The sequence below is a fragment of the Pseudomyrmex gracilis genome, unplaced genomic scaffold, assembly GCF_002006095.1.
Source record: "Pseudomyrmex gracilis isolate BER0280 unplaced genomic scaffold, ASM200609v1 scaffold_255, whole genome shotgun sequence".
In the NCBI taxonomy this organism is placed as follows: Eukaryota; Metazoa; Arthropoda; class Insecta; order Hymenoptera; family Formicidae; genus Pseudomyrmex; species Pseudomyrmex gracilis.
The window spans coordinates 138,312-162,305 of record NW_018020839.1 but is presented as its reverse complement, the minus strand read 5'-3'; the positions used below and the strand labels follow the sequence as shown (position 1 = coordinate 162,305).

General features: G+C 40.5%; 1 protein-coding gene across 3 annotated transcripts; it reads right to left on the bottom strand.

The window, feature by feature from the left end:
- Positions 1 to 324: 324 nt before the first annotated feature.
- LOC109859292 (BMP-binding endothelial regulator protein) lies at positions 325 to 23,647 on the bottom strand. 3 transcript variants are annotated; one of them, XM_020437393.1, is made up of 11 exons: positions 23,220 to 23,647; positions 14,248 to 14,402; positions 11,513 to 11,598; positions 9,823 to 9,925; positions 9,058 to 9,234; positions 8,270 to 8,452; positions 7,211 to 7,473; positions 6,861 to 7,017; positions 6,533 to 6,720; positions 6,046 to 6,440; positions 325 to 5,826 (listed from the first exon to the last, which is right to left on the bottom strand). In XM_020437393.1, the coding sequence occupies exons 2-11, from the start codon at positions 14,357 to 14,359 to the stop codon at positions 5,580 to 5,582; spliced, it is 1,911 nt and encodes a 636-aa protein (XP_020292982.1). In that variant the 5' UTR covers positions 14,360 to 14,402; positions 23,220 to 23,647; the 3' UTR covers positions 325 to 5,579. The 3 variants fall into 3 exon arrangements, with proteins under 3 accessions (XP_020292982.1, XP_020292984.1, XP_020292985.1); XM_020437395.1 differs by lacking the exon at positions 23,220 to 23,647 and adding an exon at positions 20,406 to 20,923; XM_020437396.1 differs by lacking the exon at positions 23,220 to 23,647 and adding an exon at positions 11,870 to 12,005 and having other exon boundaries at positions 14,248 to 14,331.
- Between the last annotated feature and the right edge of the window lie 347 nt (positions 23,648 to 23,994).

Genomic DNA, 23,994 nt, shown 5'->3' with positions numbered 1-23,994 from the left:
GAAATAAAAAAATTCGTGATATTTATCGCTATATTTATTGAGAAAGAATGTCGGTGAAGTTGCGAATGCGCAGAGAAATGGCGCGTGTGGGAACGCATTTCTCGCAAAATGAGGATAAAAAGAAAAGATTGCGCGTAAGAAAAAAAACTTGGCGGAAAAAAATTGTCAAAATCGATGTCTTCGTTCTCTGCGTATATTATAATTATTATGCATTTACTTCGGTAGTCTCTATTGTTCCCCTTCCAGAATATATTGTATGTGTGTATACTCACGTTTATATATATAACACGGATACAAGAGCGTACACACGACATCTTTTCTCCGTTTTTTTTTTTTTTTTTTTATTTGTTGGTAGAATCTCCCGTGAGTTTCAAGTATTTTATCTACTTTTTACCTCCGTCGTTCTTTTACGACGGAGCCGCGAAGTACGACGACGACTACGGAAATCGTGCTGACAATGAGTCGTACACTCGAATAAATTCAAATACTATTATATCAGTAATGACAAGAGATTTTGATGCGAGTCGAGAATGCGCTGAGTCGATCGTGGCCTGATGTTGATGATAAACAGAGAGTATCATCTACTAACGTACTATCCAGACAGCAGACACAGATGTTTGAAAGATGACTGAAAAATGAACACTTTTTGTTCGGTACATCTCTTGGACATCTTTTTGCATTATGCAAACAAAACAATAAAAGACATCTTTTCTTTGTCTCTCAGTTCTCGATGCTCTCTGGATAGTTCACGCATTTGCGCGGAGGTAATACAAGTGACAATATATGAAAATAGCGATGCGCGCACAAAGTTTTACGCATTCTTTGCCGTTGCTGATAATACATACTTGTTGCGCGCGAGATAAGATTCTATTGCCGGTTCAGATACACGAGAACGTATGTACAAGTCGAACTCTCTGTGATTATGCGACCTTTTTTATCGTATGTTTGAGAAAACAGAGATCTTACAAGATTTTGTGTATTTATATTATATATAAAAAAAAAAAAAAAAAAAAACAATTTTTCGTGTGATTATATAAATATTTGACGACGAGCAAACGGCTGATTTCAGACAGGGATCTCAATGACAATCGAAAGGATCAAACACAGTGTTCTGATCCACTTAGCGCTTTCCTCACGCATCTTTGTATAATTAATAAAACTAATTACGCTTTCTCTCGTCGAGTCTTCCTAATTCGTCTCGTCGAAGAGGTCATGATTATCGGAGAGGGTTTAGGTAAAAAAACAAAAAAAAAACTAGTACAAGCGATATAGAAAAAAAACGATATTTACCTCCTCTTCCCCTCAGTCCTATTTTTTCGACGGTCGTGACACACATGTGCTCATTTGCGATTGGTAGCATGGCTAATAATTAATTACTGATTAATAAGCGTGATTATGGTAGAGATATAGTTGACGGGCTCGACGTGTGAGCTTTTCCTTGGATTTTTTACATCTGACATATAGTGACAACTCGACGAAGGCGACGAGCTTTTGAAATTGTCGCATTTACAATCGATGTAGTACTGTTGCACGGATCGTAAAAACAGGCCAACAAAGAGCTTTCTTTTAAAAGACTCACGAAGGACATCCGTCATTTTGTGCTGTAAGTTTAAATATTCGCTTGGTTACGTTATTTATGTTGTTTACTTTATATAAACGGTATAAGAGTCGGAAACAGAGAAAGTCGCGATCGCTCGTCGAGTTGTATTACATATATGTGTATTATAAAAATCAAGATTCGAGAACCAGATCGAATATACTTTTCCTTATCTCGTATCTGTCTTCTTACGTAAGCAATGAAGTTTTAGTGTTGTTATTATTATCGACTAGATAAATGTCAATTTTATTGCGGTAGGATTCGATCTTCTGCATAATTATTGTTATTCGATGAAATTTATTTTCGAATGCAAATCCCGTTGGGGTGAAAAATTCGTTCGTACTGTGTTGTGCAAGATTTATTAGAAAAATAGATACAATTTTATGTATTACGAGTTTCTCAAAAAAGAAAAAAAAAACTATTGTATAGCATGCCACGCTAAAGCATACAAGTTTGCATTTCTTTGAAAAATTGAAATCATCACCGAAAGAGAATGTGATTTGACGGTGAAAATTTTACTTTTAGCTCTTCCGCCCCTATTTTCAACGAGCAATTCAATTTTATTCTCTCCGATTGGGGACAAAACTTCTCTCGTCGCAAAATTATCTTTTCACTTTTGTGCGACGTAAATACTGAGTAATTTATAACTTACGAGTTCGGCATTTGGAAACTAGAAATTTTGTTGTTGTTTCATAGAGTATTGTATACGTTACTAATTATATATATATAATTTATATATATATATATATATTATTATATTATATAGAATTATATTATATAAGTCTTTCTCTCTTCTGATGTAGTAGTTACGGCACCCCCAATTCTCAGCATATCTTGTGTTCTCTAGTGTTTGTTTTCTACGACAGACGTATTTAAGATTATACCATTTTTCGCATACTCACATACAATATTATAGCAATTTCAAATAATGTAATAAAAAGCCTCTGCATCTATGTTAAAATGAAATATACCATTTCACAACCACAGTTAAGAGACCTCGATATCAGTTTTTTAACTCGGTAGTTATTTGGATTTCTTATTTTGTTGAAGTGCGAACTTTTCAACATCCTCGCAGGGAGCCGCGCCCGAAATCTATATTTTTATACTAAAAAAAAAAAAAGTAAAAAAATAAAGTCGAGAAGGAAAGGTTATTGCTTTCCTTCCTTTTCTATGTGTATCTCTCTGGTAGACAGTCAGTTATAATCGTGACACACTTGTAATGCTCTTTAGTCTGTCAAAGGCACTGATGTAAAAAAGCTCCTTGATAATATAAAATATCGTAATCGTCAACAACATAATATTTGTGAAAAAAGTGCGTCATAATAGTAAGTTGGATTGCAAATTTCGACAGTTACGTAGTAGTCGAACAAAATACATTTTGAAAAAAAATTTATTTTCGTCGTGGCGGTACTTTATTTTCAGATAAATTCTCGCAAATTTTCTCCAAGAGAGTTTTTGCGTCAAATTTATGTAGATGGGTGAGATAGCGGCGTGAATCAATTTGAGTTATCAGATCTTGTTACGAAGTAAATATTTTAGGTTTTTCAAAGAAACAAATTACTTTTGACGATTTTGCGCACGTAAATTTTTTTATGTGACATAAACGATTGTGTAAAAGGGAAGAGAGATTTTACAAACGCAATATATTTATGAATATAATCGATTTATTATTAAGCTTGTACTTGTATTTCTACAGTCTACGCTAAAGTGTTGTAATGTTAGAGTCGACAAAATTTGACTAACGCTTTGGATTACCAGTATACAAAGTTGAATTCTTTGTCAAAATTCATTCGGTGTGACAGTTAATTACAGCTCAATTTTAACTATATACAATACAGAGGTTTTCTAAGTTAAAAAAAAAAAAGGTTACTGCCTTATTATATCAGTTTTTATAAAAATAATTGTATATAATGTGAAAAATCTATTCGCAAAATCTTCACAATCTCTAATACAGGTAAAAATAAAACAGATAGAAGAGAAGACAAGGAAGAAAGAGAGAATCGGACCAAAAGCCGGAGTGTGAAAGAGATAATAAATGCAGAGCTGTTATTTAAAAATCGCACGTTACTTAGAAATCATTATCGTAGTGTTCGTATAAATCGTTCGTTAATTTCTATGTACAAGTTGTGATATTTCGCTACAAAGTTAAACATCTACTTATTCACATCTACTTATATATATATATATATATACACTAAGTAAATATATAGAATATAAAAAGTTGTATTGTTGTGTCGTCAAGAAGGCAAAGAGGAAAATCACTCCCTCCCCCCATCCATTTTCTATGACGAAATTGTGGGTCTCACAAATCGCGAATCTATGAATCCAAAGATAAGAGAGAATGACGTGGAGAAGAGAAGGCCGCGCAGCACCGGAGCTGGCGATAAATTTGTAATTCAACGAGCGAAAGAAAGAGAGAAAAAGAGAATTTATCATCCAGAGATAAGAATAATGTGAAGTGACGAATCTAGAAAGAGAATACAACAGAGTAGCTATTACGTACCTTTTTGGAATATTCAATTCTAATTAGAATAATATCGATTTGTATCGCGTTTTTCTTTTCCTTTGAAAAAAAAGAAAAAAGAAAAAAAAGAAAATCGATGAAAGTCGCAATCGCTCTCGAGTGAAATCGACTCCGAACAAAGTTGCACAATCGATCTATGGATTCAAAAATTTGCGATCTGTACAGATGTACAAATTTATTTGTGTATACATTGGTGATAACACAAGTACAAGAAATTTAACATTTTTGTCTCGCTTCTTAATGAAGGAAGGTGATTTCTGAGATTGGATTCGAATTCTAGCACATTAAAATCTACAAATAAAAAAAAATCACCTTTCTTTACCAATGAGCAAAAATTATATGTTGTACAGTGTTGCAATTAATCGACACGTAGTTCGATTCTGTTAAACTGATATGTACGTACACTCGGCAACGCTGATTCGTCGACTGGCCCCCAGCGCGGGGCTTCTATCTGGGGTAATATCTGGTGTCAACGAGGCAGTGTTGACGAGAGCACAAGCTATGCCGCGAGCCTGCTCATCGGCCGAAATACTGCACGGTGCTCCAAAACATTGCCACTAACGGTGTCGTTCTCACGACAATTTCAAGCATACTGATCTCTTTTTGTCGGTGTGTATACTCGTTGCAATAGGACTCTACTCTCGGAGATGCGTTTATATTAACTTATCAAGACACATATATACGAATCAGTGAAGTATGTACAATTGTTCGTTCAGATAACATTCATAATTATTCAGAGTAAACTTTTCTTTGCTGCGAATTACATCAAGTTACGATACACTTCATGAGTCTGTCGTGTAGTTTTGTTAATATTGTTCAATAAAAACTCTCTCAAAACGTTCTCTTTGAAAAATTATGACAAAACACACGGATGAAAATTAGAGAAAGAAAGAGAAAGAGAGGGGGAGAAAGAGGAAGAAAGAGAGAGCAAACATATATATCATTTTTTCTCCCGATATATAGAATCTAAAAATCTAAAACTCACATCGTACACACAAGCTTACAACTACTAGAAGAATTGAATTGCGTTACGTTAATTTAGCGCTAAATGTAAAAAATAATAAATTTCCTGCGCTGCATTTTGTCTGCGCGACACGAAATTATCAGACGTTACACACAAACACGCGCACGCACACACCCCTACTCAGAAAAGACTTTTCCGTGTTCGGGTTTTTTACTTTTTATTTTTTTTTTTTTAAATCGATCACGTATCACAAAGTCAAACTGACTCGAATGTTTATCTCGCAATATATTTGTGCCTCCTCTTTTTTTTTATATTATTCGCAGATACTAAAACGTATCTCGAAACGGGAAAAAGAGGGAAAGAATTACACAGAATCTTTCCAAATGCGTACAGAGAATACATATATATATGTACGGAATTCAATGTAGACGTATTCGCCTCGCACTTTCTTTCAGCATTGAGAGGCCGAACGCAGTGGCAGACGAAGCGCGCGATTAATGTAGACGGCGAGCGGGATTTATCGTCTGATCCCAAACGGTTCGACATTTTGAGGCTTTTCGCCAGTGCGGTAGCTGAATACCGAGACGCTTGCATTCGTGTGCGTACGCCATAAAAGACTCACAGTAACAGTGCTCGGTCGGACATTCGCACATGTCATGAATGCAAGCTTTAAAATACATAGCGGGATTTACCTTCTTATGGCAAGCATCGAAGATCTGCGATCTCAGCCGATTGCACAATCTGTAAAAAGTGAAATAGCATGGTGTTCAAAAAAACTATTACTCTGACACATGAACAAAACTTTCACAGTGACGTAAAGAACGACAAAAATGCACAAACAAAACTGTGAAAAGAAAATAATCAAACTGCCAGCCAAATGTAAAAAGATAAAAAGATTTAAAAAAAGACAAGTACCAATAAAACATTAGTTGGAAAAAAAAACAGAGAACTCCAACTTACCGTTGATTCTTTCCTCGGCAACGTTTCTCGTTGTCCATGTTTCCGGGCCTCGAAATTCGGGTGCACATTTTCTTGGAGCCCACGGCCCAAGATTGGCCGAACTGCTGCGCATCTTGCACTACTCGGTTGCGTCGTGTAGTGAAGTCATCTTTGGTGAAGGAATTGAAATTACCGCATAGACCGCACATTCGACCTCTGTACAACGCGGGCACGGATACCTCGACGAAACTAATGCCATCCCAGAGGACTTTGACCCCAATCTGCGTGTTGACAATCACGCTATCAACTGTACGGTTGATATCCACTCGATTTGCGACGCGATAAGGAACATCCACTTTCTTCCCGTTCACTTTCACCCTCATTTTCTGACCAAGATTTACTTTCAAGTCACCGATCTGAAATATAATCGAAATACTGTTTTACATAAACGTAGATTATCTACAAAACAAAAAAACCAATATTTATACCAATTTAACGCGTGTCCCACCTTTATAGCAATGGTTTTGGTCCACGATGATATCATGGTTCTTCTGGCGTCATTAGTCACGCGTATGCTGAACGTGTGACCGAAACAATCACTGGCTAATTGATACTTGCACGCGCCCTTGAAACTGTAGACTTTACCGTCAAAAGTGCGATAATGAGGATCACCGAAAACTGTGCAAACTCCGTCACCTGTAAAAAAAAAATAAAAACAAATCTCTCTCCGTTCTTTTCGATTTTTTAAAAATAACATTTTAGCCCGGTTTAATGATTGAAATACCAAACAAATATGATCGTCAATCATAAAATATAGCAGCGCGACATGTACTTACTCTCGACACATTGCGGGCAACACTGACCCGGCGGATGTTCCAGTCTTGCATTCGGCGGACAAGGATTCAACTGCGGACACATAGACATTACGCAACGCGATATGCCCTGTTTGCAAGTGCATGCCCTACAAGCGTCAAGCTTCCAATTTTCGCCATCCTGCCTAGGACAAAACGGGACATTTAAACCAAAACAAAACACAGGTCGTCTCACAATTATCAAAATTCCAAAAAGATTTATTTCTCGTTCGAGATGATATTACTGTTAATTAGACAGAACTCTACATGCTCTGTTCACACACAACATCCTTTGATCTTTGCGACAAGGTCGACGACAACAATGTGATACTCGCCTCGTAAGTTCGTCCGTTGAGGGTGCAAGAAGCTCTGCTCTCCTCAACGTCCGGGCATTGGGGACAGCAGCGATTAGCCGGACGTATCTGAAAGTTACTGGGACATTCCAGCACCGGACAGGTCTCCCTGATGCACGACAACGACGAATTGTTGCAGGTGCAAAGCGTGCAGTGATCGTCGAGAACAATTTGCTTTCCCGGCTGGAACACCTCTTTGCCGAGCAAGCAAGAACCGCCAGGAGGTTTGAAAAATCTTCCAGTACCTGTGTACCGCGAGTAAAAGCGAGTGCTTAAAATTTAACATATTTACTGCCCTTAACTACGCAAAAGTAACCGCAAAACGCGCCGTTATTTATAGACTGGATAGAGTTATCGAAACGATGCGTTTCATATTTTGTATCGAGTGTTTCGCCCGGAATTTAAAACTTGATATTTGTCTATTGTTAGATGGCAGCGCGCGTATCTTATTCTCGGATGATTACATGACAATCGTAATACTACACGCGACTGGTTTTTGCGCAATTGCGACATTGGAAAATAATCAGATTCGCATAAAACCGGTTCGCGTCTCTGGTATTAAGAGAGAGAGAGAGAGAGAGAGAGAGAGAGAGAGAGAGAGAGAGGGAGGGAGGGAGGGAGGGGGAGAAAGAAAGAAAGAGATTGGAATGACCTATAAATTCAAAGTAACCTTAATTGTTTGTCTATTCGTTCCAGAAAGTATATATATTTTTTTCAATGCTCTTGCAAAGCAAAACTCCGATCGCTATTAATTTCTCGGCACTCGAGTCGCTTGCGCAACAAAGCAATTTTGTGTGTTTGAATCTTTTATACGATATTGCGCATCATCGAGCGGCACCACAGTTGCTCTCAAACAAACAAGAAAAAAACTCACATCGCGTACTTCACGTCGAGAGAACAACAATAAAGAGAATAGTTAGTCTCCTTTTCGAGCCGAAAAAATTCAGCTAATAAATCGAAATAATTTCGAATTGCGCGGCCGATGCGCAACGCGAGATTCTCTCTCATTTCGAATAATAAAAATTATATAACTCCTTTCACCTCGACAGCGCGGACAGCACTCCCCAGGATCGTGAACAATCTTCGACGAAGGACAATTGAGCGTCGGACAGGCTTGTTTTGCGCAGCTGAGGTATCCTTTATTGCACCTGCACGTTACACAAGGATCTTCGGTTGTTGTCACCGATCTGTCCGCGGTGACTCTCTGTCCGTTCAAAAGGCATCCTGTGAAAAAAATGTAATGAAATTGATGGTATTAGAGAAAGGATGAATGGGAAAAATGATAATCCAAAAGAGGTTTTTGCGTTTTTTCTTTCCATCATCTACGGTTTCCGATTATATATTTAAGTTTTGCATCACGTATCGATTACGTCGAGTTATAATACGCGTGACATCGAAAAATGTGGTGTGACGAATATCGAACGTTTATTTATACGAAACAAAACGTCACAGTTACGTAAGCTTGTAAAAACGCAAGTTTCCCCCCCCCCCCGCAACAGGTTAAAAACGTTAAATTTATGGAATTACAGGTTTATAATCGAAAGAAACATTGTAACGTATATGTGTGCGTACGTTTTATTGTTCATTCGGTTTTCGTTGGAATATAGAAGCGCGTTGCGCGGTGTAATTTTCAATCATTATCGTTCCCCTCTCTCTCTCTCTCTCTCTCTCTCTCTCGTTATATCGAGGGAACATTCCAGGCTTAATTGCGCGGCAAGATGCGTTCAGGGGATCGTGAGAAATATTTGTGAGAGATTGGTGTGGGTAATTAGCGGCGGCAGTCGGGCAGCAACGTCGGGAGAAAAGGTGGAAGGATGTGTGTTACGCACCTTCGCATACGGGACAGCATTGGCCGGGTTGGGCCGGTTTCGGCTTCGAGCAGGGCGTGTAACATAGCAGCTTTGATTCAGTGATGACGCCCGCTTTGCAAGCAAATATTCGGCACGGCTCATTTCCTTCCGTCCATTCTGTGTCCGATGGATGATAAACGCCGTTTCGCACGCATCCTGTATAACCGATTCAGAGAATCAGGTTTTGTCGAAATCGTCAGAACAGCGCGCGTCGACAAATAGCGTAAGGAGAAATAATACGTAGCTAATGAATATATTACGCGTGTTAAAAGAAGATTCAAAATGTACAAGACAATTCTAAACTGTGTCTGAAATGTGTTTAGACATCTCCGGAGATTAGATTTTGCCGTCGGGGCGAGCGCTACACAAGCAATCTTACGTCATCATTAACATAATTAATAGGGGACGATAACGGAGGTTGCGCGCGAGCATCTGTCAACTATGTGTCGTAAACAGAGACAGACGCGCTCGTGACGCTCAAGTTCTCCCGGGTTTATCGCCGACTATTGGCGGCGAACAGAAGTGCCTTTGTGCCTCGGCGAACAATGCTCTTGTCGGCCGAACATTCCCCAAGTCTATGTGTGTGTGCGCACTCGCTTTTCCTTCTTGCGTCGCTCACATATTCGCATTACGCGTTTCTCTTCTTCATTCTTTCACAGCGCGAGGTCGGTTTTAAATCCAATTAGGACGATCAGGATAATTAACCAAATTAGCGCGAACGTACGGAAAAAATCTGTTGCGTACCTGTACATCTCTGACAACACTCCTTGCCGCGCGGTTCCATCATCGCGTAGCAACCTTCGGTGCTTGGACATTCCACTTGCCTCAGACATTCCACGAATCCGTTCTGAAAAAAAATTAACGATAGGAAATTTACTTACCTATCTTGCCTTTACAACACAGAGAGCGCAGAGAGATTATTTCGAAAGCCGCGGACTCTTCTTCTCTTCGTCCGCTTTCTTTCGCATATTTGTAAGCAGCTACTTTCAAAAGATACGTTCTCTAAGCCGGTATCGCGTAAAAAATGTGCGTGTGCGTCAGCGCGCACGATATAGGAGACGTTCACTTTAATAAAAAAAATAAAAAAATAAAAAAATAAAAAAAAGTAAAGAAAAAGTTTTCACATTTTCGCGATTACTTCGCTTCAGCGGCGTTCGAAATTGTAGACAGTTTCGGCGCACGAGAATTATCGCCGGGCGCGAACAGCTGGGATAGAAATGTGTGGACATTCTAAATAAAACGGCATTATATGAATCGGAAATTTGGCCGCGGCGATTTGAGTCACGCCGCAAATATCTCGTGTCGAGGTATTCCGGCTTGACATTTTGTCGCTCGTCTTGTCATTCAATTCCGTGTTATTCCGTATACGTTACCCGCATTTTCTCCGATTTTACGCGCATTATCGAGCTTTTATGTACTCACGAATTTGTGTTAAAATTACGTCAACTAATTTAATTAACGTACACACAGGTCGAACGGTCGCGAGACGCGCGAGACGAGTCAGTTTTCAGTTACGCAATGTGTCCAAAAAGCAAAATTCGTTCCGTTGTTAATGTAAAAAAACAACAGATAGCGCGGACAAAAATGCACCAAAATAGAGAAAGGATGACAAACTTGAGATATTTATAATTTTTCTATTTGAAACGAAAAATTACACAAGGTAGGTAAAACTAAATATATGCCGTAGAAAATATTTGAAAAAAAAAAAAAAATCAACAAGCAATGAAGTAATCGCTTATTACAAATCGTGTTGAACGGCTGTTCGTTCGCTCCTTGTAAATTGCAGATAATTGATCGGGGTCGATCAGTTTGGTGCAACAAACAAATAATTATGTCACATGCCGCCGCTGACACGCTTGTTGTTCGTTGCGGCTGTAGCAGCAGCAACGGCGGCATCAACGGTAACAGCTGAGCGAAAACAAGAAGCCTCATCTTCTGGTTGGCCACAAGAGTCGACGAGTCAATGAACCAAACGCGCAGATAAATCGCCGCGGTCGCTCTAAGATCACTCGCGATGCGAGTCGGTACGTCCGAGAGAAGAGATGTATCGAGGCTATTATGGCGGCGCGCGTTATAAAATACACAGTGCACGCACACACGCGCGCGCGCGCGCGCGGGACGTGCGATCGCGTGGTGTCCGCGTGTGCTATTGTACACACTAGCCAATACACGAGCGTGAAATACGGGGGATCGAAGTGGAAATTCCTTCTCTTTTGACCTTCCGAACCAGGCCAAGCTACTTTAACCCCTTCAACCGATCCGTTACCGAACGGCGTTGCCTCGTCGCATGATAACGCGTAATCTGCGAACTGGACTACACATGTGAGAGACCGATCATGTGTCACTCTTTTCTCGTTCTTTCTACCCCGACCTCTCTTTGATTTTTTTCTCCTCGACCAACAAACCCCATTCGATCGTTCAGCAATTTATTTACCTTACAAAGACAGCGGTAGCAGGTCGTGTTGACGAGCTTGTCCAGAGTGACGTCCTCGCCTTCGGCGTCGCAGGTTTCCCGACTTCCTGTAATTCGAAGAGCGACAATCAATCGCAATGAGAAGAAAAATGAACAAACGCGCGGTCAGAGAGCGCTGTGCGCTCTCGTTCGCGCGAATCGATATCGTGTTTTTTTTTTTTATTCTTTTTTATTTTTTTTTTTTTATTATTTTTTTTATTATTATTTTTTTTTAATAACGCGTCACAATATGTAAACAATTATCGAGCGAGTCCGATAGAGACGCTACAATCAACAACGTGGCATTCTTTAAGCGCGATATGAACGTCGTAAACGTACCTCCAGGACGTGTACCGCACAGTCGTTAAATTGTCCATTTCCCAGCGTAAATCATGTCGCGTTCCGCTGCTAGATCTCGACGAAGTCGCCACCGCCAACATCCCTCCCGGTTCCCTCGCACACGTATTCCTGCACACTTTAAGAGCAATTGTTTGTTGTAAACCTTCAAAATCTTTTTTTTTTTTTGTTTCACATTATTTACATTACTCGAAACGATAATTTACGTAGATCGTTAAACTTGCGAGCACCGAGTGTAAACTCTCTGGTTTCAATTGTCGTCGTAAGAAAGAGAACACGCGCGTTATATTTCACAAAGTCGAAAATAAAGGAATACAAGTCTTTTTTTCCTCGCTTTCCTCCTCTCGTTCTCCTAAAAGGACGACGAAAAAATTGGTTCCTTCCCGCGAAACACTTAAAGCGTGTTTCTCGTCTTATTCTCCGTCACTGCTCTCAGAGATTTAACGCAACGTGCAGCATTTCGAGGCGGGTTTCGCTCTCTAAACTTACTGTTATAAACGTTCGCTAACTCGGCTAACTTGTTCGAACGACGTTGACACTGATTGTTTCCAAGTGCGCAGGAATGCGTGTGCGAGAAGGATGTGAACGGCGGTGTCGGTTGCGACTATAATCTCTTTCCCTCAAAGAGTTCACACTTTTCTTTTTTTCTGTATATTTATTTATTTATTCTTACATTTTCCGTCGTCTTTACATGTGTTTTGTCTATTTCACCGATGAAGTTTTAGTGAAAAAAAAAACAAACAAACAAACAAAATAGAAAAAAGAAATAATCAGAACCGGCAAAACGGACGGTAATGAGTCATGAAACACTCGTGATTATTATTGCTGTACGTATAAATTTCAATAATTCATTTTGTATATCCAGTTTTATCTACGTCACGTTTAATCTTCCTTCGCTTCTCTTCCTATGATTCTTCTTTTACACGTTCTTTTCTCTGTAATATGGTTTTTGTTTTTTTTTGTTTCTTGCCATTCTTCTCGAGCTAGTTGCACGGAGTTAAAAACTCGGAGAGCAGTTTAAAAGAGAGACTACGTGCGTAATAATAACCGGCAGTGCGTTCTCGCGTTGGTAGTTCGTTGCGGATGTCACAATTTTGTGCGCGTAACAAACACATTCGTCGTGACAACTTGCGGAAAAACTCGCGACTTTACTAGCGTTTATATTGAGATCGTATTTCAGAATTTTTTTTCCGCGAAATAATAATTTCCACGGAGAAAACATTGTCAAGGAAACTAACCGTTTCTTCTTTGTAATTCGTATCTTATTACAGTTTTTTTTTTTTTTTTTTTTTTTAAACTATACGTCTCCACCGAGACGATGTCACGCTTTTCTTGACTGATTAGCTCTCAGTGCTACGCGCGATAGCAGAGAAACCCGATCTGGTGCGCGACGTGTCAACTTGGTTTTTAACAAGAGGCTAAAAAGATCTTGTTGTATTAAAGCCTACACTCTTGTGTGGCAACACACTCAAACACAAGTTTACAGTCATATGATATGAAAAAACAAACTCCAAGAGAAAGAATATTTTAACAGAAAGTAATAATAAAAATATAACTATAGTTGTTTTACAAATAAATAAAGTGCTGAAATTAATTAATGTACTTTTTTTAAATTAAATACTTAAAAAATTAACGAATGATGCAAAATCTCGCGGGTTCCTCATCGACGCGTTCCCAAACGAAAGGGAATCCCCGCCTCTCGGATTCTCGGAAAATTCTTTAGAGTAGATCGTGTTTCGAGAGAAACGCTTCTGTGTACCTGTTAGTAGACGTCGCGTTAACCTATCCTATCGCAGAAGCTCGCGGGGCGAACAAAACGTCTCTTCTTGTCGAGACGCGATGCGAGACAGCGACCTGTTCTCCGTTCGCGCGCGATGACTCTTGCGCGCGAGATCCGACTCGCCTTAGGAGCAAATAGAACGTCAGATAATGGAGATATAGACTAAGAATAGAGCGTTTATATAAAAGACGCAAATGGAGCGTAACGGGCTCGCGCGAGCGCACCGCGAGAGATAGCAAAGCAGCTGGAATCAGAAATTTGATCGCGGCGCGCAATGTAGGTATGTATGTATGTTCGCGCGCCATTCTTGCCGCGTCTGTTCGCGTGAGAACTGCCGTCACGAAACGCGAGCATGTATATATGCGCGAAGCAAGGATATAATGTCTTGCGCACTTTTAATTAGCAATCATCCACGATGTTTTCCTCTTCCTTATTCCACGAGATTTACATTTAATTCTCCTCAATTGTACGTTGCATATCGATAAAATTACATAAATATTCCGGTCGTCGAGTCACATCAATTGATATTGGCATCCCTTTGGGCTCTCGTCAGTCAATGAAAATAACATACATCGCTCACCTTTTATTATGCCACTTTCCGTGGCGGCCTCGCAACAACAACACGCGGTCAAGAGGAAGATCAGAGCCAAAGTCAAAGTCAGCGATGTCAAAGAAAATCGTTGCAGCTCCATTTTGGATCTCTCGAAATTTTCGCAGGGATCGGGTTTTTTTTTGCTGAAAAAGACATCAGACAAAACTACGTAAGACAGATGTTCTATTTGTTGTAATAATATGCAGCAAAGAGATAATTACATTCTATGCGCGTCAAAAAGTGTATTTTATTTTATATAAAGTCGCAATAGAAACTTAAAAATTATATATTAAATTTGAGGCGGTTTTGTTGCGTTATTAACATTAATGCAACAGCCTTATATGCTTCCGTGATTTTCTTCTTCCGGATGTGAATTAAAATATTCGTCGCGTCCGCATACATTTAACCTTTTGCGTCGACCGCGCCGGCTCACGTGTTTTTCATATAATACAACCGCAATTCGCGATAAAATATCGAGAAAAGTGCGAGTCACGTCGTCGCAACTCAACAAAGAAAAACACACACACACACATGTGTCGCGAGCGTTATTCCCAGTTTATCGAGAACGCCGGCGCCCAATTCATTATTCACAACACGTTAAGAGTATAATCTTCTAATACATCTAGTGGAGCGCTAACGAGTGCCTCGTTGCCGCGCTTGATTAATGGGAATTCTAGTGGCAGCGAACGTTTCGCGTTAGCGATTCCCGCCACCGCTAATCGCTCGAGGCGTTTGTCCTCAATCGCAGTCGATATCTGCACGATTGTGCGTTTTGTATGCACCGTGTGAGCGTCGTTTACACCCACGTTATCGATATGTCTTTATGGCGATACGGTGACGCGATAGATTTATTACCATGTGTGCGTGTACGCACATAGAAAAGACCGAAGGACTAAAAAAAGTCCTACTGTTTGTATTATATATAAAACATATATATATGTATACTACACATAGAGAAAGTCTTGCTTCTATGAAGCCGGCTGATACGAGAGAAGATCTGTTTCCGCTGTGTATAATGACGTGCGTAATGACGCGCTAACTCGCGATCGTTTGTAATCACGCGAATTGTTTGCACGAGCGCTGGCGCGAACAAACAACGTTTCACACGACGACACGCGTGTTTGTGTTGAAAGACGCGCGAAAGGAAATACTCGTCTCTTGCTCTTTCGCACGACGTAGTCGTAGATGTTTGTAGTAAAAAAAAAAAAAACTGCGTTTTGTCACACCGCACAAATATCTCCGCGCGAGCGAGTTTGCGAGATAACAATTCGACATTCCCTCGGGCGAGTTCGCGATAAGACAGGCGAATATTTCCGCACGCGTCGCGCGAGCACGAATCGTTCGCGTTCCGATCGGAAATATACAAGGCGGAGCTTCTCTTCGGACTCCAGATTTTCCCGGAGCGCTTTCGAGGCGCTACTCGGAAAGCTCCGACTGGATCGCCAACCGGTCTTCTCTCGTCAGATCCTGGTTAGATCCAAGTTCTCTAGCTAACTTCGAGAACTACTACTGTCCATAAAATATATAAAGATGATACTAACGTGATTCTAGCTCAAAAACTATTTTTAAGAAGTTTAATTAATATTTTATGTAATATTATAATTGGTCAACGAGCAAATTTTATTTCCGACGAATATCGTTCGTTTTAACTTGTGAAATTTCAATTCGTAAAATTTCATGCGCTGGGAAGTTTCTTCCATCAGTTCTTTGCTGTCCTAAACATGCGCATATTTTTGTTAAGAAAAAATTAAATTGTAAATTTATTCATTATTTAACTATTAATAGTTAAATACTACGAATATAGTTGCCACTGTCACTTCATTATCGCCCCTCTTTCTCCCCGTGGGATTTATTTTTTTCATTTTGCTCCGGAGTTTAATTAGGATTTCGTCATGACGCGAGAGAACTCCGGACCCCAGCTGCTTCGAATACGTTTTTTTTCCCAGAGCGCATCGCTAATTCGCCGACTAAGCGTTCCGATAGAATCTCGACGTCGCCGGCGAATAAACTCTTAACAAGCGGCGTTCCAAAGGGGAAGTTGTTCAGCTGGTTGCAGCGCTACTATATGCTAAAATAGATCGTATTAGCACTGTAGGAATTTACAAAGGCGCCCGCTTGGCTGGCAGCATCAACAATGTTGTTATTTGTCGATAGTGGAAGGTAAGTCGCTTTCTCATCGTATTTGTTGCTGTATATTTATAAAAAAGAAAGAGGTGCCAAGTATACGCGCCATTGTGAACATATTAGACATAGAAATCAAACCAACAACCGATTTATTTTTTTTTTTTCCCCAACGGTATGCGATACGTACAATGCAAATACACGTGTCGCAGTAAGTTAATTAAACGGGGAACCGCACAAATTGCTTCGTGTTTAATAACGTAGGTTACGTGTTTCCGCAACGGCTAGACAGACACGCCATGTAAAGGCACGCTCGTCATTAACGAGAAACTTGTAAATAATGAATTACCATTTCGTGTCAAACGCTTCGATGTGGCAATTCGACAACGAACGTAACGCAGTCAAAACGCTCGTTTGGCAATCGTTGTGTAAGCTAGTACAACATCAAGCTCGCGCCGCCGATCTTTATTTATTGGACGGACGTTTACGATCTCTTCTCGTGATTAGAACACGAGCGTTTCTCGCGCCACGCGCTTGATAAAGACATGTGTTTCGGATTTTCCGCAATTACGACGCGGCGGCGCGACGACCAGCGGCGGCGGCGTGGCGTTTACGCGCGCTCTCTAGAATTATTGATATCGTTATGCGACCATCGATCGACGTCTCAACGTAGGAATAATAATTGCAAAACGCAGTTACATAACAGTTTGATTTAACACCTTGTTGACCGGTGACGAGTCTACTTGCTGCCCGAACGTTTTAGTGACTTAAAAAATACTGTAAGAGAATACTTAAGGGGATCCTAAAGTCGATCTGTTCTATCGATAAAACTAAATTTTTGTGCGCATTAATCTTTTTTGGCTGTATGGATCGACAAATCCTTTTCTACAATTTAAGTACATACAATAAGAGGTCCAAACTTATGTAATAAAATGAAAAAAGAAGTTTTCGAAATTTCAATTTTTTTTATTTTGTTATATACATTTGGACTTCCCGGATTCCTTATTGTATGTGCGTTAATCGTAGAAAAGGATTTGCCGATCCATACAGCTAAATAAAAGATATTAACATGCGCCAAAAATTCAGTTTTATCAATAAAACAGATCCACTTTAAGATGCCCTTAAATAAGACACAAGTGCAGGATCGTATGGTAATAAAATCCCGTTGGAACGTCACGTTTTCACTCTAATTTCAAACTTTTCTGTATTGAATAGATTTTAACAAAATAAGATAAAAGTAACCTTACAATTTTTTTTCTAAATGCACTAAAATGTCGCAATAAAATGTTTGCACACACACACACACACGTGTATCAAGTCGAAAAGAATGTTGCTCGACGCGTCATCAACCGCAAATAAGAAACACACTTCTCTCGTTAGGAGATACTCTCATTTGCAAAGATTCTCTTGCGATAAAATCCGAAGATGAATCATAACATTGGCGAGAAAGAGAAAGAGAGAGAGAGAGAGAGAGACAGAAAAAAAAGAGAAATCGAGTGTGGTGGAAATAAAACTCATTGTAAAGTACGTCACCACGCCGTCGCGTTGCTCACGGCGGAAAAATCTTAGAAATGCGCACGCGCTGCGTAGAGTTTACGTAGGAAACGCAAGTTTTCGAAATTTCGCCGGGTAATGTCCCATGGCGAAAAATTCGCACGCAATTATGCACAATTTCAATTTACATTCGCACAACTTATTTTCCAACAACTTGTCGTAAATTTTTCGACTCACCTGATAAGGCAAGCGACTAATTATAGATGACGACTATCGCCTCCACCAAAGCAAGGTTGATGCAATTTCACGATTAAATCTGTCTTACTTGACGTTTGCGGATTTTATTTTGTCAAAAAATTCGGTCAAAAAAAAAAAAAAAAGAAAAACAATTCAAGTTGTGAAATTTCTTCGAGAGAGAGAAATCTAGTTGCCGTATTAAATCGATCAACGGACAACACCGTTGAGTTCTGAAAGAAAATAAACCTTGAAATTTGCTATTTTGATTGAAAACAGTCTCAGCAAGCACATAAATTAAAGTTTCTATGGATGTGACTTAGAAATTTATGTAAATTTATGTCGCGTCACGCGACATCACGTACGTGCAATGGCGTTTATCGCTGAGTTTTATACGCGCCAAGCCAAATATATATTATTTAATATCTCGCACACTTTTTGCCTGGTTATCTCTCTAATTTATAAACCACGGGGATTAATGAACGTTCAATCGCGTTTCTCATATGAGACTACATCGCGCGATGATCGACGAATCGAGTTCAGCGCACGAATTCGTTTCCCTTACGCGGTTGCCTTCGCTCACTCTTGCCTTTCTTTTTGCTTTCCTCTGCTGCTCCGTCCGTCTGGACCGCATATATAATAAAACGATCGGTAGAAAGCAAATGAATATTATGACGATTACTTTAATGGATTTTGATTGAGTCGATTTTATCGAAGCAATAAAAGTAAATATCCGCCCTGCAGGCTGTGCGCGCGCTGCCTTCTCGCCGAATTACTACTTGCAACGACCGCAATCTCATTGCAAGTTGCTCTTTTGGTCATTTGTTAGGAATTAAATTCACCCGCGACGATAATCGCACTCAAGGAAATCGTGCTTTCCGAGACATTTGTGAATAATCGAAGTAATATTTGTTATCGCAGCATTTTGTATTAAGTGTGACACGTGCTTACGATCTCTCTCTCTCTCTTTCTTTCTCTCTCTCTCTCTCAATTTATTATCTTTATTCAATTAATCAAAGAGGTTTCGACTCTTGAAAATTATGATATATTTTCTCTCTTACTTTCTGGTTCCTCTTGTTAATCAATTAATTTCGAGAACTAATTGACTTCCAATTAGAATCTACATGACGCATTTGCATTATGTAGATGTTGAAGTATTCAACTTTACACGCAAGATGGAGCAGCTCTAAGATATCTGCGACGCTTTGTGCGCGCACACACAAGATGACGGAGAGTTTCAATTTATCTTTCGACGTCATTAATTCTTGCAAAATTCAATCTCGTAACGTGTAATTCGCTTCGTCGCAAGAAGACAAGACTTAATTTTTGAAGCGGCATCCGATTATTATTATCCGTTGCTCATTCAACGTTAGCAAAGGGAGGATGACGACGAAGATGAGAGACGACGCGCGTCACACCGAGATTCGATCGCATCGAGAAAGTGACGACGACTACGGAAATTTGTAAAAACGCAAATGCGCTCGTGAAAGCACAGAGTGTCTATTTTCATAAATTAGAAAATTGTAAATAATTGCGCAAAACAAGAGAAAACTAATCTCTTATAAATTCTCCTCGTCGAGAGATTGATAGTTTGCCAAAACGATTATATATTACGCAACCTAATTTTCTCTTTCTCATTTACAGTCTCATTCACCAAAAAGACTGATGATCAGTCGAAGGTTCTTTTTTCGACGCGCACAAAAGCGCTCTCGGGAAGAGATGCGCAAGTGCGATCGAGCCAGAAAGAGAAAACTGCGTGTAAGTTGTAAGATTCTCGGAGGAGAGAGAGAGAGAGAGAGAGAGAGAGAGAGGGAAAAAGATAGGGAGAGAGAGAGAGAGAGATAAGATGACAGAGCGGCAAGTTTCTCTTAGCCAAACGGGAGAAAGATGAGAAAAGCGAAGGAGAGAGAAAAAGGCTTCGACCTCGCTTAAGTCGCTCGCGCGGGTTTACTGGAGTAAAGTGCTCCTTGATCCCAGGCCGCGTTCGATTCCGAGGCTTCCGAGGAAGAGTAAAACGTTCCAACAAAATTTATTCTCGAAAGATCTCTCGCGGTTTGTTTTTACAGATCTACATTTTTTTCCCAAATTACGTCTTCAAACCTGTTTGTTATACCGACGAGCGCTGCAATTGATAGGATAGGTTACGTGTATTTTTGTGTTCGAACGAATAAACAACTCTCAACGGGATAAAAGAAAATAGCAAAATGTGTGATTCTCGGTCTTAAATTATAAAGACGGATATAAATAGAGATACACGAAGAACGCGCGGAGTCGCTCGTTAACGTTCTCACACTTACCGTTAGAAAAAGAATCGGAATTCTTCGATTTTCGTTATTTCATTAAGTTTCGAGATATCTTTTCACGTAAAAATTCGTCGCACAATCATATCAAGTTCTACTTTTCGCTTATTCCACGTTGCATTCTTCCTGCTCGAACGAGAGCAGGAATTCGCGACCACAACCAATTCCATGCTATGTCATTTTCTCTCGCGCGTTCTTTTTCCGCGGCGAGATGTTCGCGTCTACGTAGACGAGAAGTCAACGATATTTGAACACTCTTCGAGAAATCGCACACGTATCTAATCGTACGTTCTTTACTCGCGCGTATGTATAATATAATCGCACCTCGATGAATTCTATTCTACATGAACTCTCTATTTCTACGTGAACACACCCGACGTGTGGAGGTTGTCAAACCGGCGCGACGAACAAAACGATCAGTCGTTTCTCATCTCGATTTCGCACGACGCGATATCGCGACAATGCGTCTCGATTTCGCGCGAGAGAAATAAGCAACGCTACACGCGGTGACTGACAGGCTCGTACTGGCGAGAAGTAACTGGCAAGTAAGTGGCACGCGAGAGCTGTCGCGTGCAGCCACCACAATACGACATAGGTAACAGGTGCGTGCTGGAGAGGAAGGACCGAGGCGCGTATGCGCGTATGTATGCACGCGTCCCTATAACTCACGTGCGTGCGTGTGTGTACAAGTCTACCACGGAATTGAATCTGTTTCTCTCGCTCGGTACACAAATATTCTCCCACATCCATTCTCGCGCGCGTTGAAACGCACATTGTGAATTGAGAGACAATTTTGTCCGAAACATGGAATCACATCTCTCTCGAGCTCCTCGTGTACGAGAGAGAAAACGAATAGCACATAAATCTATTCTTTTGATCGCCCCCTCCTTCCCGATTGATTGAATTAATCATCAAATCATCGATCATCTCTCTTTCGCATCTCTATACGTATTTCATTGTATCAATTAATTTATACTCGAACAAATTTTTTATTATTAGCTTTGCCGTTAAAATTTGTTGCTTATTTACATTTACACAGACTCGTATATATATATATTTTGTTCTCCAAAAACGAGATGATAGATGTCGAAAGATATAGATCTCTTCTCGGCAACCGAATTCCACCGCATAAATTTGTGGCTCTAGTTGTAATAAAAAAAAAAAAAAAAAAAAAAAAGATACAAGACACTCGAACGCCCACGAAGCGATTCGACACGTCATGAAAATATATCATCGGTTATACCGATGTGTGGATCCGCACGACGTCACGAATTGTTGATTGATTTCGTGACTGGCAAACGTTCGAACGTTTCTTTTTTTCTCTCGCGCGTATATATATATATATATATAGTTACATGCCGGCGACAATTATTTTCGAAAGTGATTTTTATAGCGGTCGCGTGCGAAGTTCGCGTCATGAAAATCAAATGAACGACAAAATCGAATTATCGCGAATTTTTTCTATCGCGTTCTCGTTACCGTCTCGCAGTTCAGCAAACCTGAATTTCAAAAACGCTAATTTTTCTTGTTTAAATTCATAATTAAATATGTAAAACGCATGCGTAACTTATAAAAACGGTGACATTAAGAAAAAATAATACAATCTTCCACACACGAGCGAGAGACAGCAAATATATATTTAGCAATAAGTAGCTCGTAAAAATACTCGTGTCTCAGAGGCCGTGTTTAGCAAATTAAAACGAGTAAACGCTTCTCTCTCTCTCTCGCTCTTTTTCTGGATGTTTGCGGATATTTGCGATATTTCACAGAGAATTGAAGAAATCGCTATCACCGAACGCTGATCACGTGTCCCCTTCGCACATGTCTACTGGCAAGATCCGGCATTCTCACATGGCTATATGCTGTACGCGCAGATCGCTTTCCTCTCGATGATATCACGTGTTAAAACTCCGCTCGCTAATCCATTCATCACGAACTAATCCGCATTCTCGGTCCTGTCATTTCCTCCCTCTCTTTTTATCTATCCTCTCCCTTTCTCTCTCTCTCTCTCAGGCCGATACTTTAATTATTCTTTCGCAGCGGGAGTGTCCCTCTTGACTTAACTCCGTTTGACTCAGATCACTCGCTTGAGTCAAATTCTCCTTTCAGTGTGCCGGCCACTCGTACACTCTCTCTCTCTCTCTCTCTCTCTCTCTCACCAGCTTTTTTCCCTCCTTGGTTAAGGTTATGTTACTGTCAGTCACTGTGGTATTTATGTATGTGCACAGTACAATATCGCGCAACTCGTGCCAAAAAGTTTCGCGGGGAAAACGGCGAAAAGTTGACTCAAGCGAGTCGATCCGAAAAGTTGAGTCAAGAGTGACTCGGTTCTTCGATGTTACGTGTTTCAATTTATTATGGAAGAAACTTGTTTGCGTATATGGAGTATCACGTTATTAACAATTGAAAACTGTTCTTCGATCTTTTCCTTCACGCGCAATTGTAAAAAAAAAAATTCATAATTGATTTCTCAATTAAAAAAAAAAACTTGATTTCAAACAATTTTTACGAAGATAATTACGGCGAAATGACATTTTTTTCTTTTACAACGTGTCACTCTCTGCTCTCTGTTTTGTCTTGTTACGTCAAATGCTGTTTTTTTCAATAAATTATCTGAAGTACACGTGTGTAATTTTTGCATGTGTAAGTTTTTTACAACGTGAACCAGTTTTTTCTCAACTCTTTCCGTCGGTCCATCTGTCATTCGGTCTAAATATCGTATTGGGGCTCGCGAAGTATCCTCGAAGAGAATCTCGTTCCTCGTGAATACCTCTCTCGGGCAAACACGGCAAGGCGATCTCTTGCACTTACCTGCGTATTCTCTATCTCTCTCTCTCTCCTCTCGTCAGAGCGCGCACGCGCGCGCGCACACACTTGTCGCCGTGCTCTTTCACAGCCCTCCTCTCCGGCAGCAATCACGGGTCGTGATTCGATTCGTAGCCACAAAGCGGACACCCCGATGCACCTTGCCGCGAATCGGCGTGACGACACACCGCACCGATCGTGACCGAGACGCGATTACGATAGGCAGCAGGAGAGTTTTCTTCGCGTGCACACTCGTTACGCGAGTTCATTTGCGTTCGCGCGAGTACAAAGATTATAATGCACCTCTCGCGCGAGACCCCCGTCTCGTGAGATCCACCACCGGTGAGTGTCCACTGCGCACTATATGTGCGACGTCGTGTGATGTCGCGTACGCGGCGCGAGGACTACTACAAACCTGAATGATTCCGCGTCAGCTGCTCGTCGCAGCTGCACTCTTCCGTTACGACTTCTACCACCGTGCTAGAATGGAGTAACGAAGATCACGCTCGCGGTCGAGCCGCGAGACAGAGAAAGAGAGAGAGAGTGAAAAAGGAGGAGGGCAAGACTGAAGGTGGCGGTAGTAGTGGTGATTGTGGTAGTGGCAGTGGTCGTCGAAGAGAGGGAGAAAGAGGACGTCTTGGTAGCGAAGAGAGGGTTTCCTCCTTGTGGAGAGGCGGAGGAGAGGAATCGGCAGAGGCGCGTATATATATATGCGCACGTGCACGCGCGCTTTGGGAAATCCGCGGGACGCGGATATAAGGGACGATTGATTGCAGGTGGG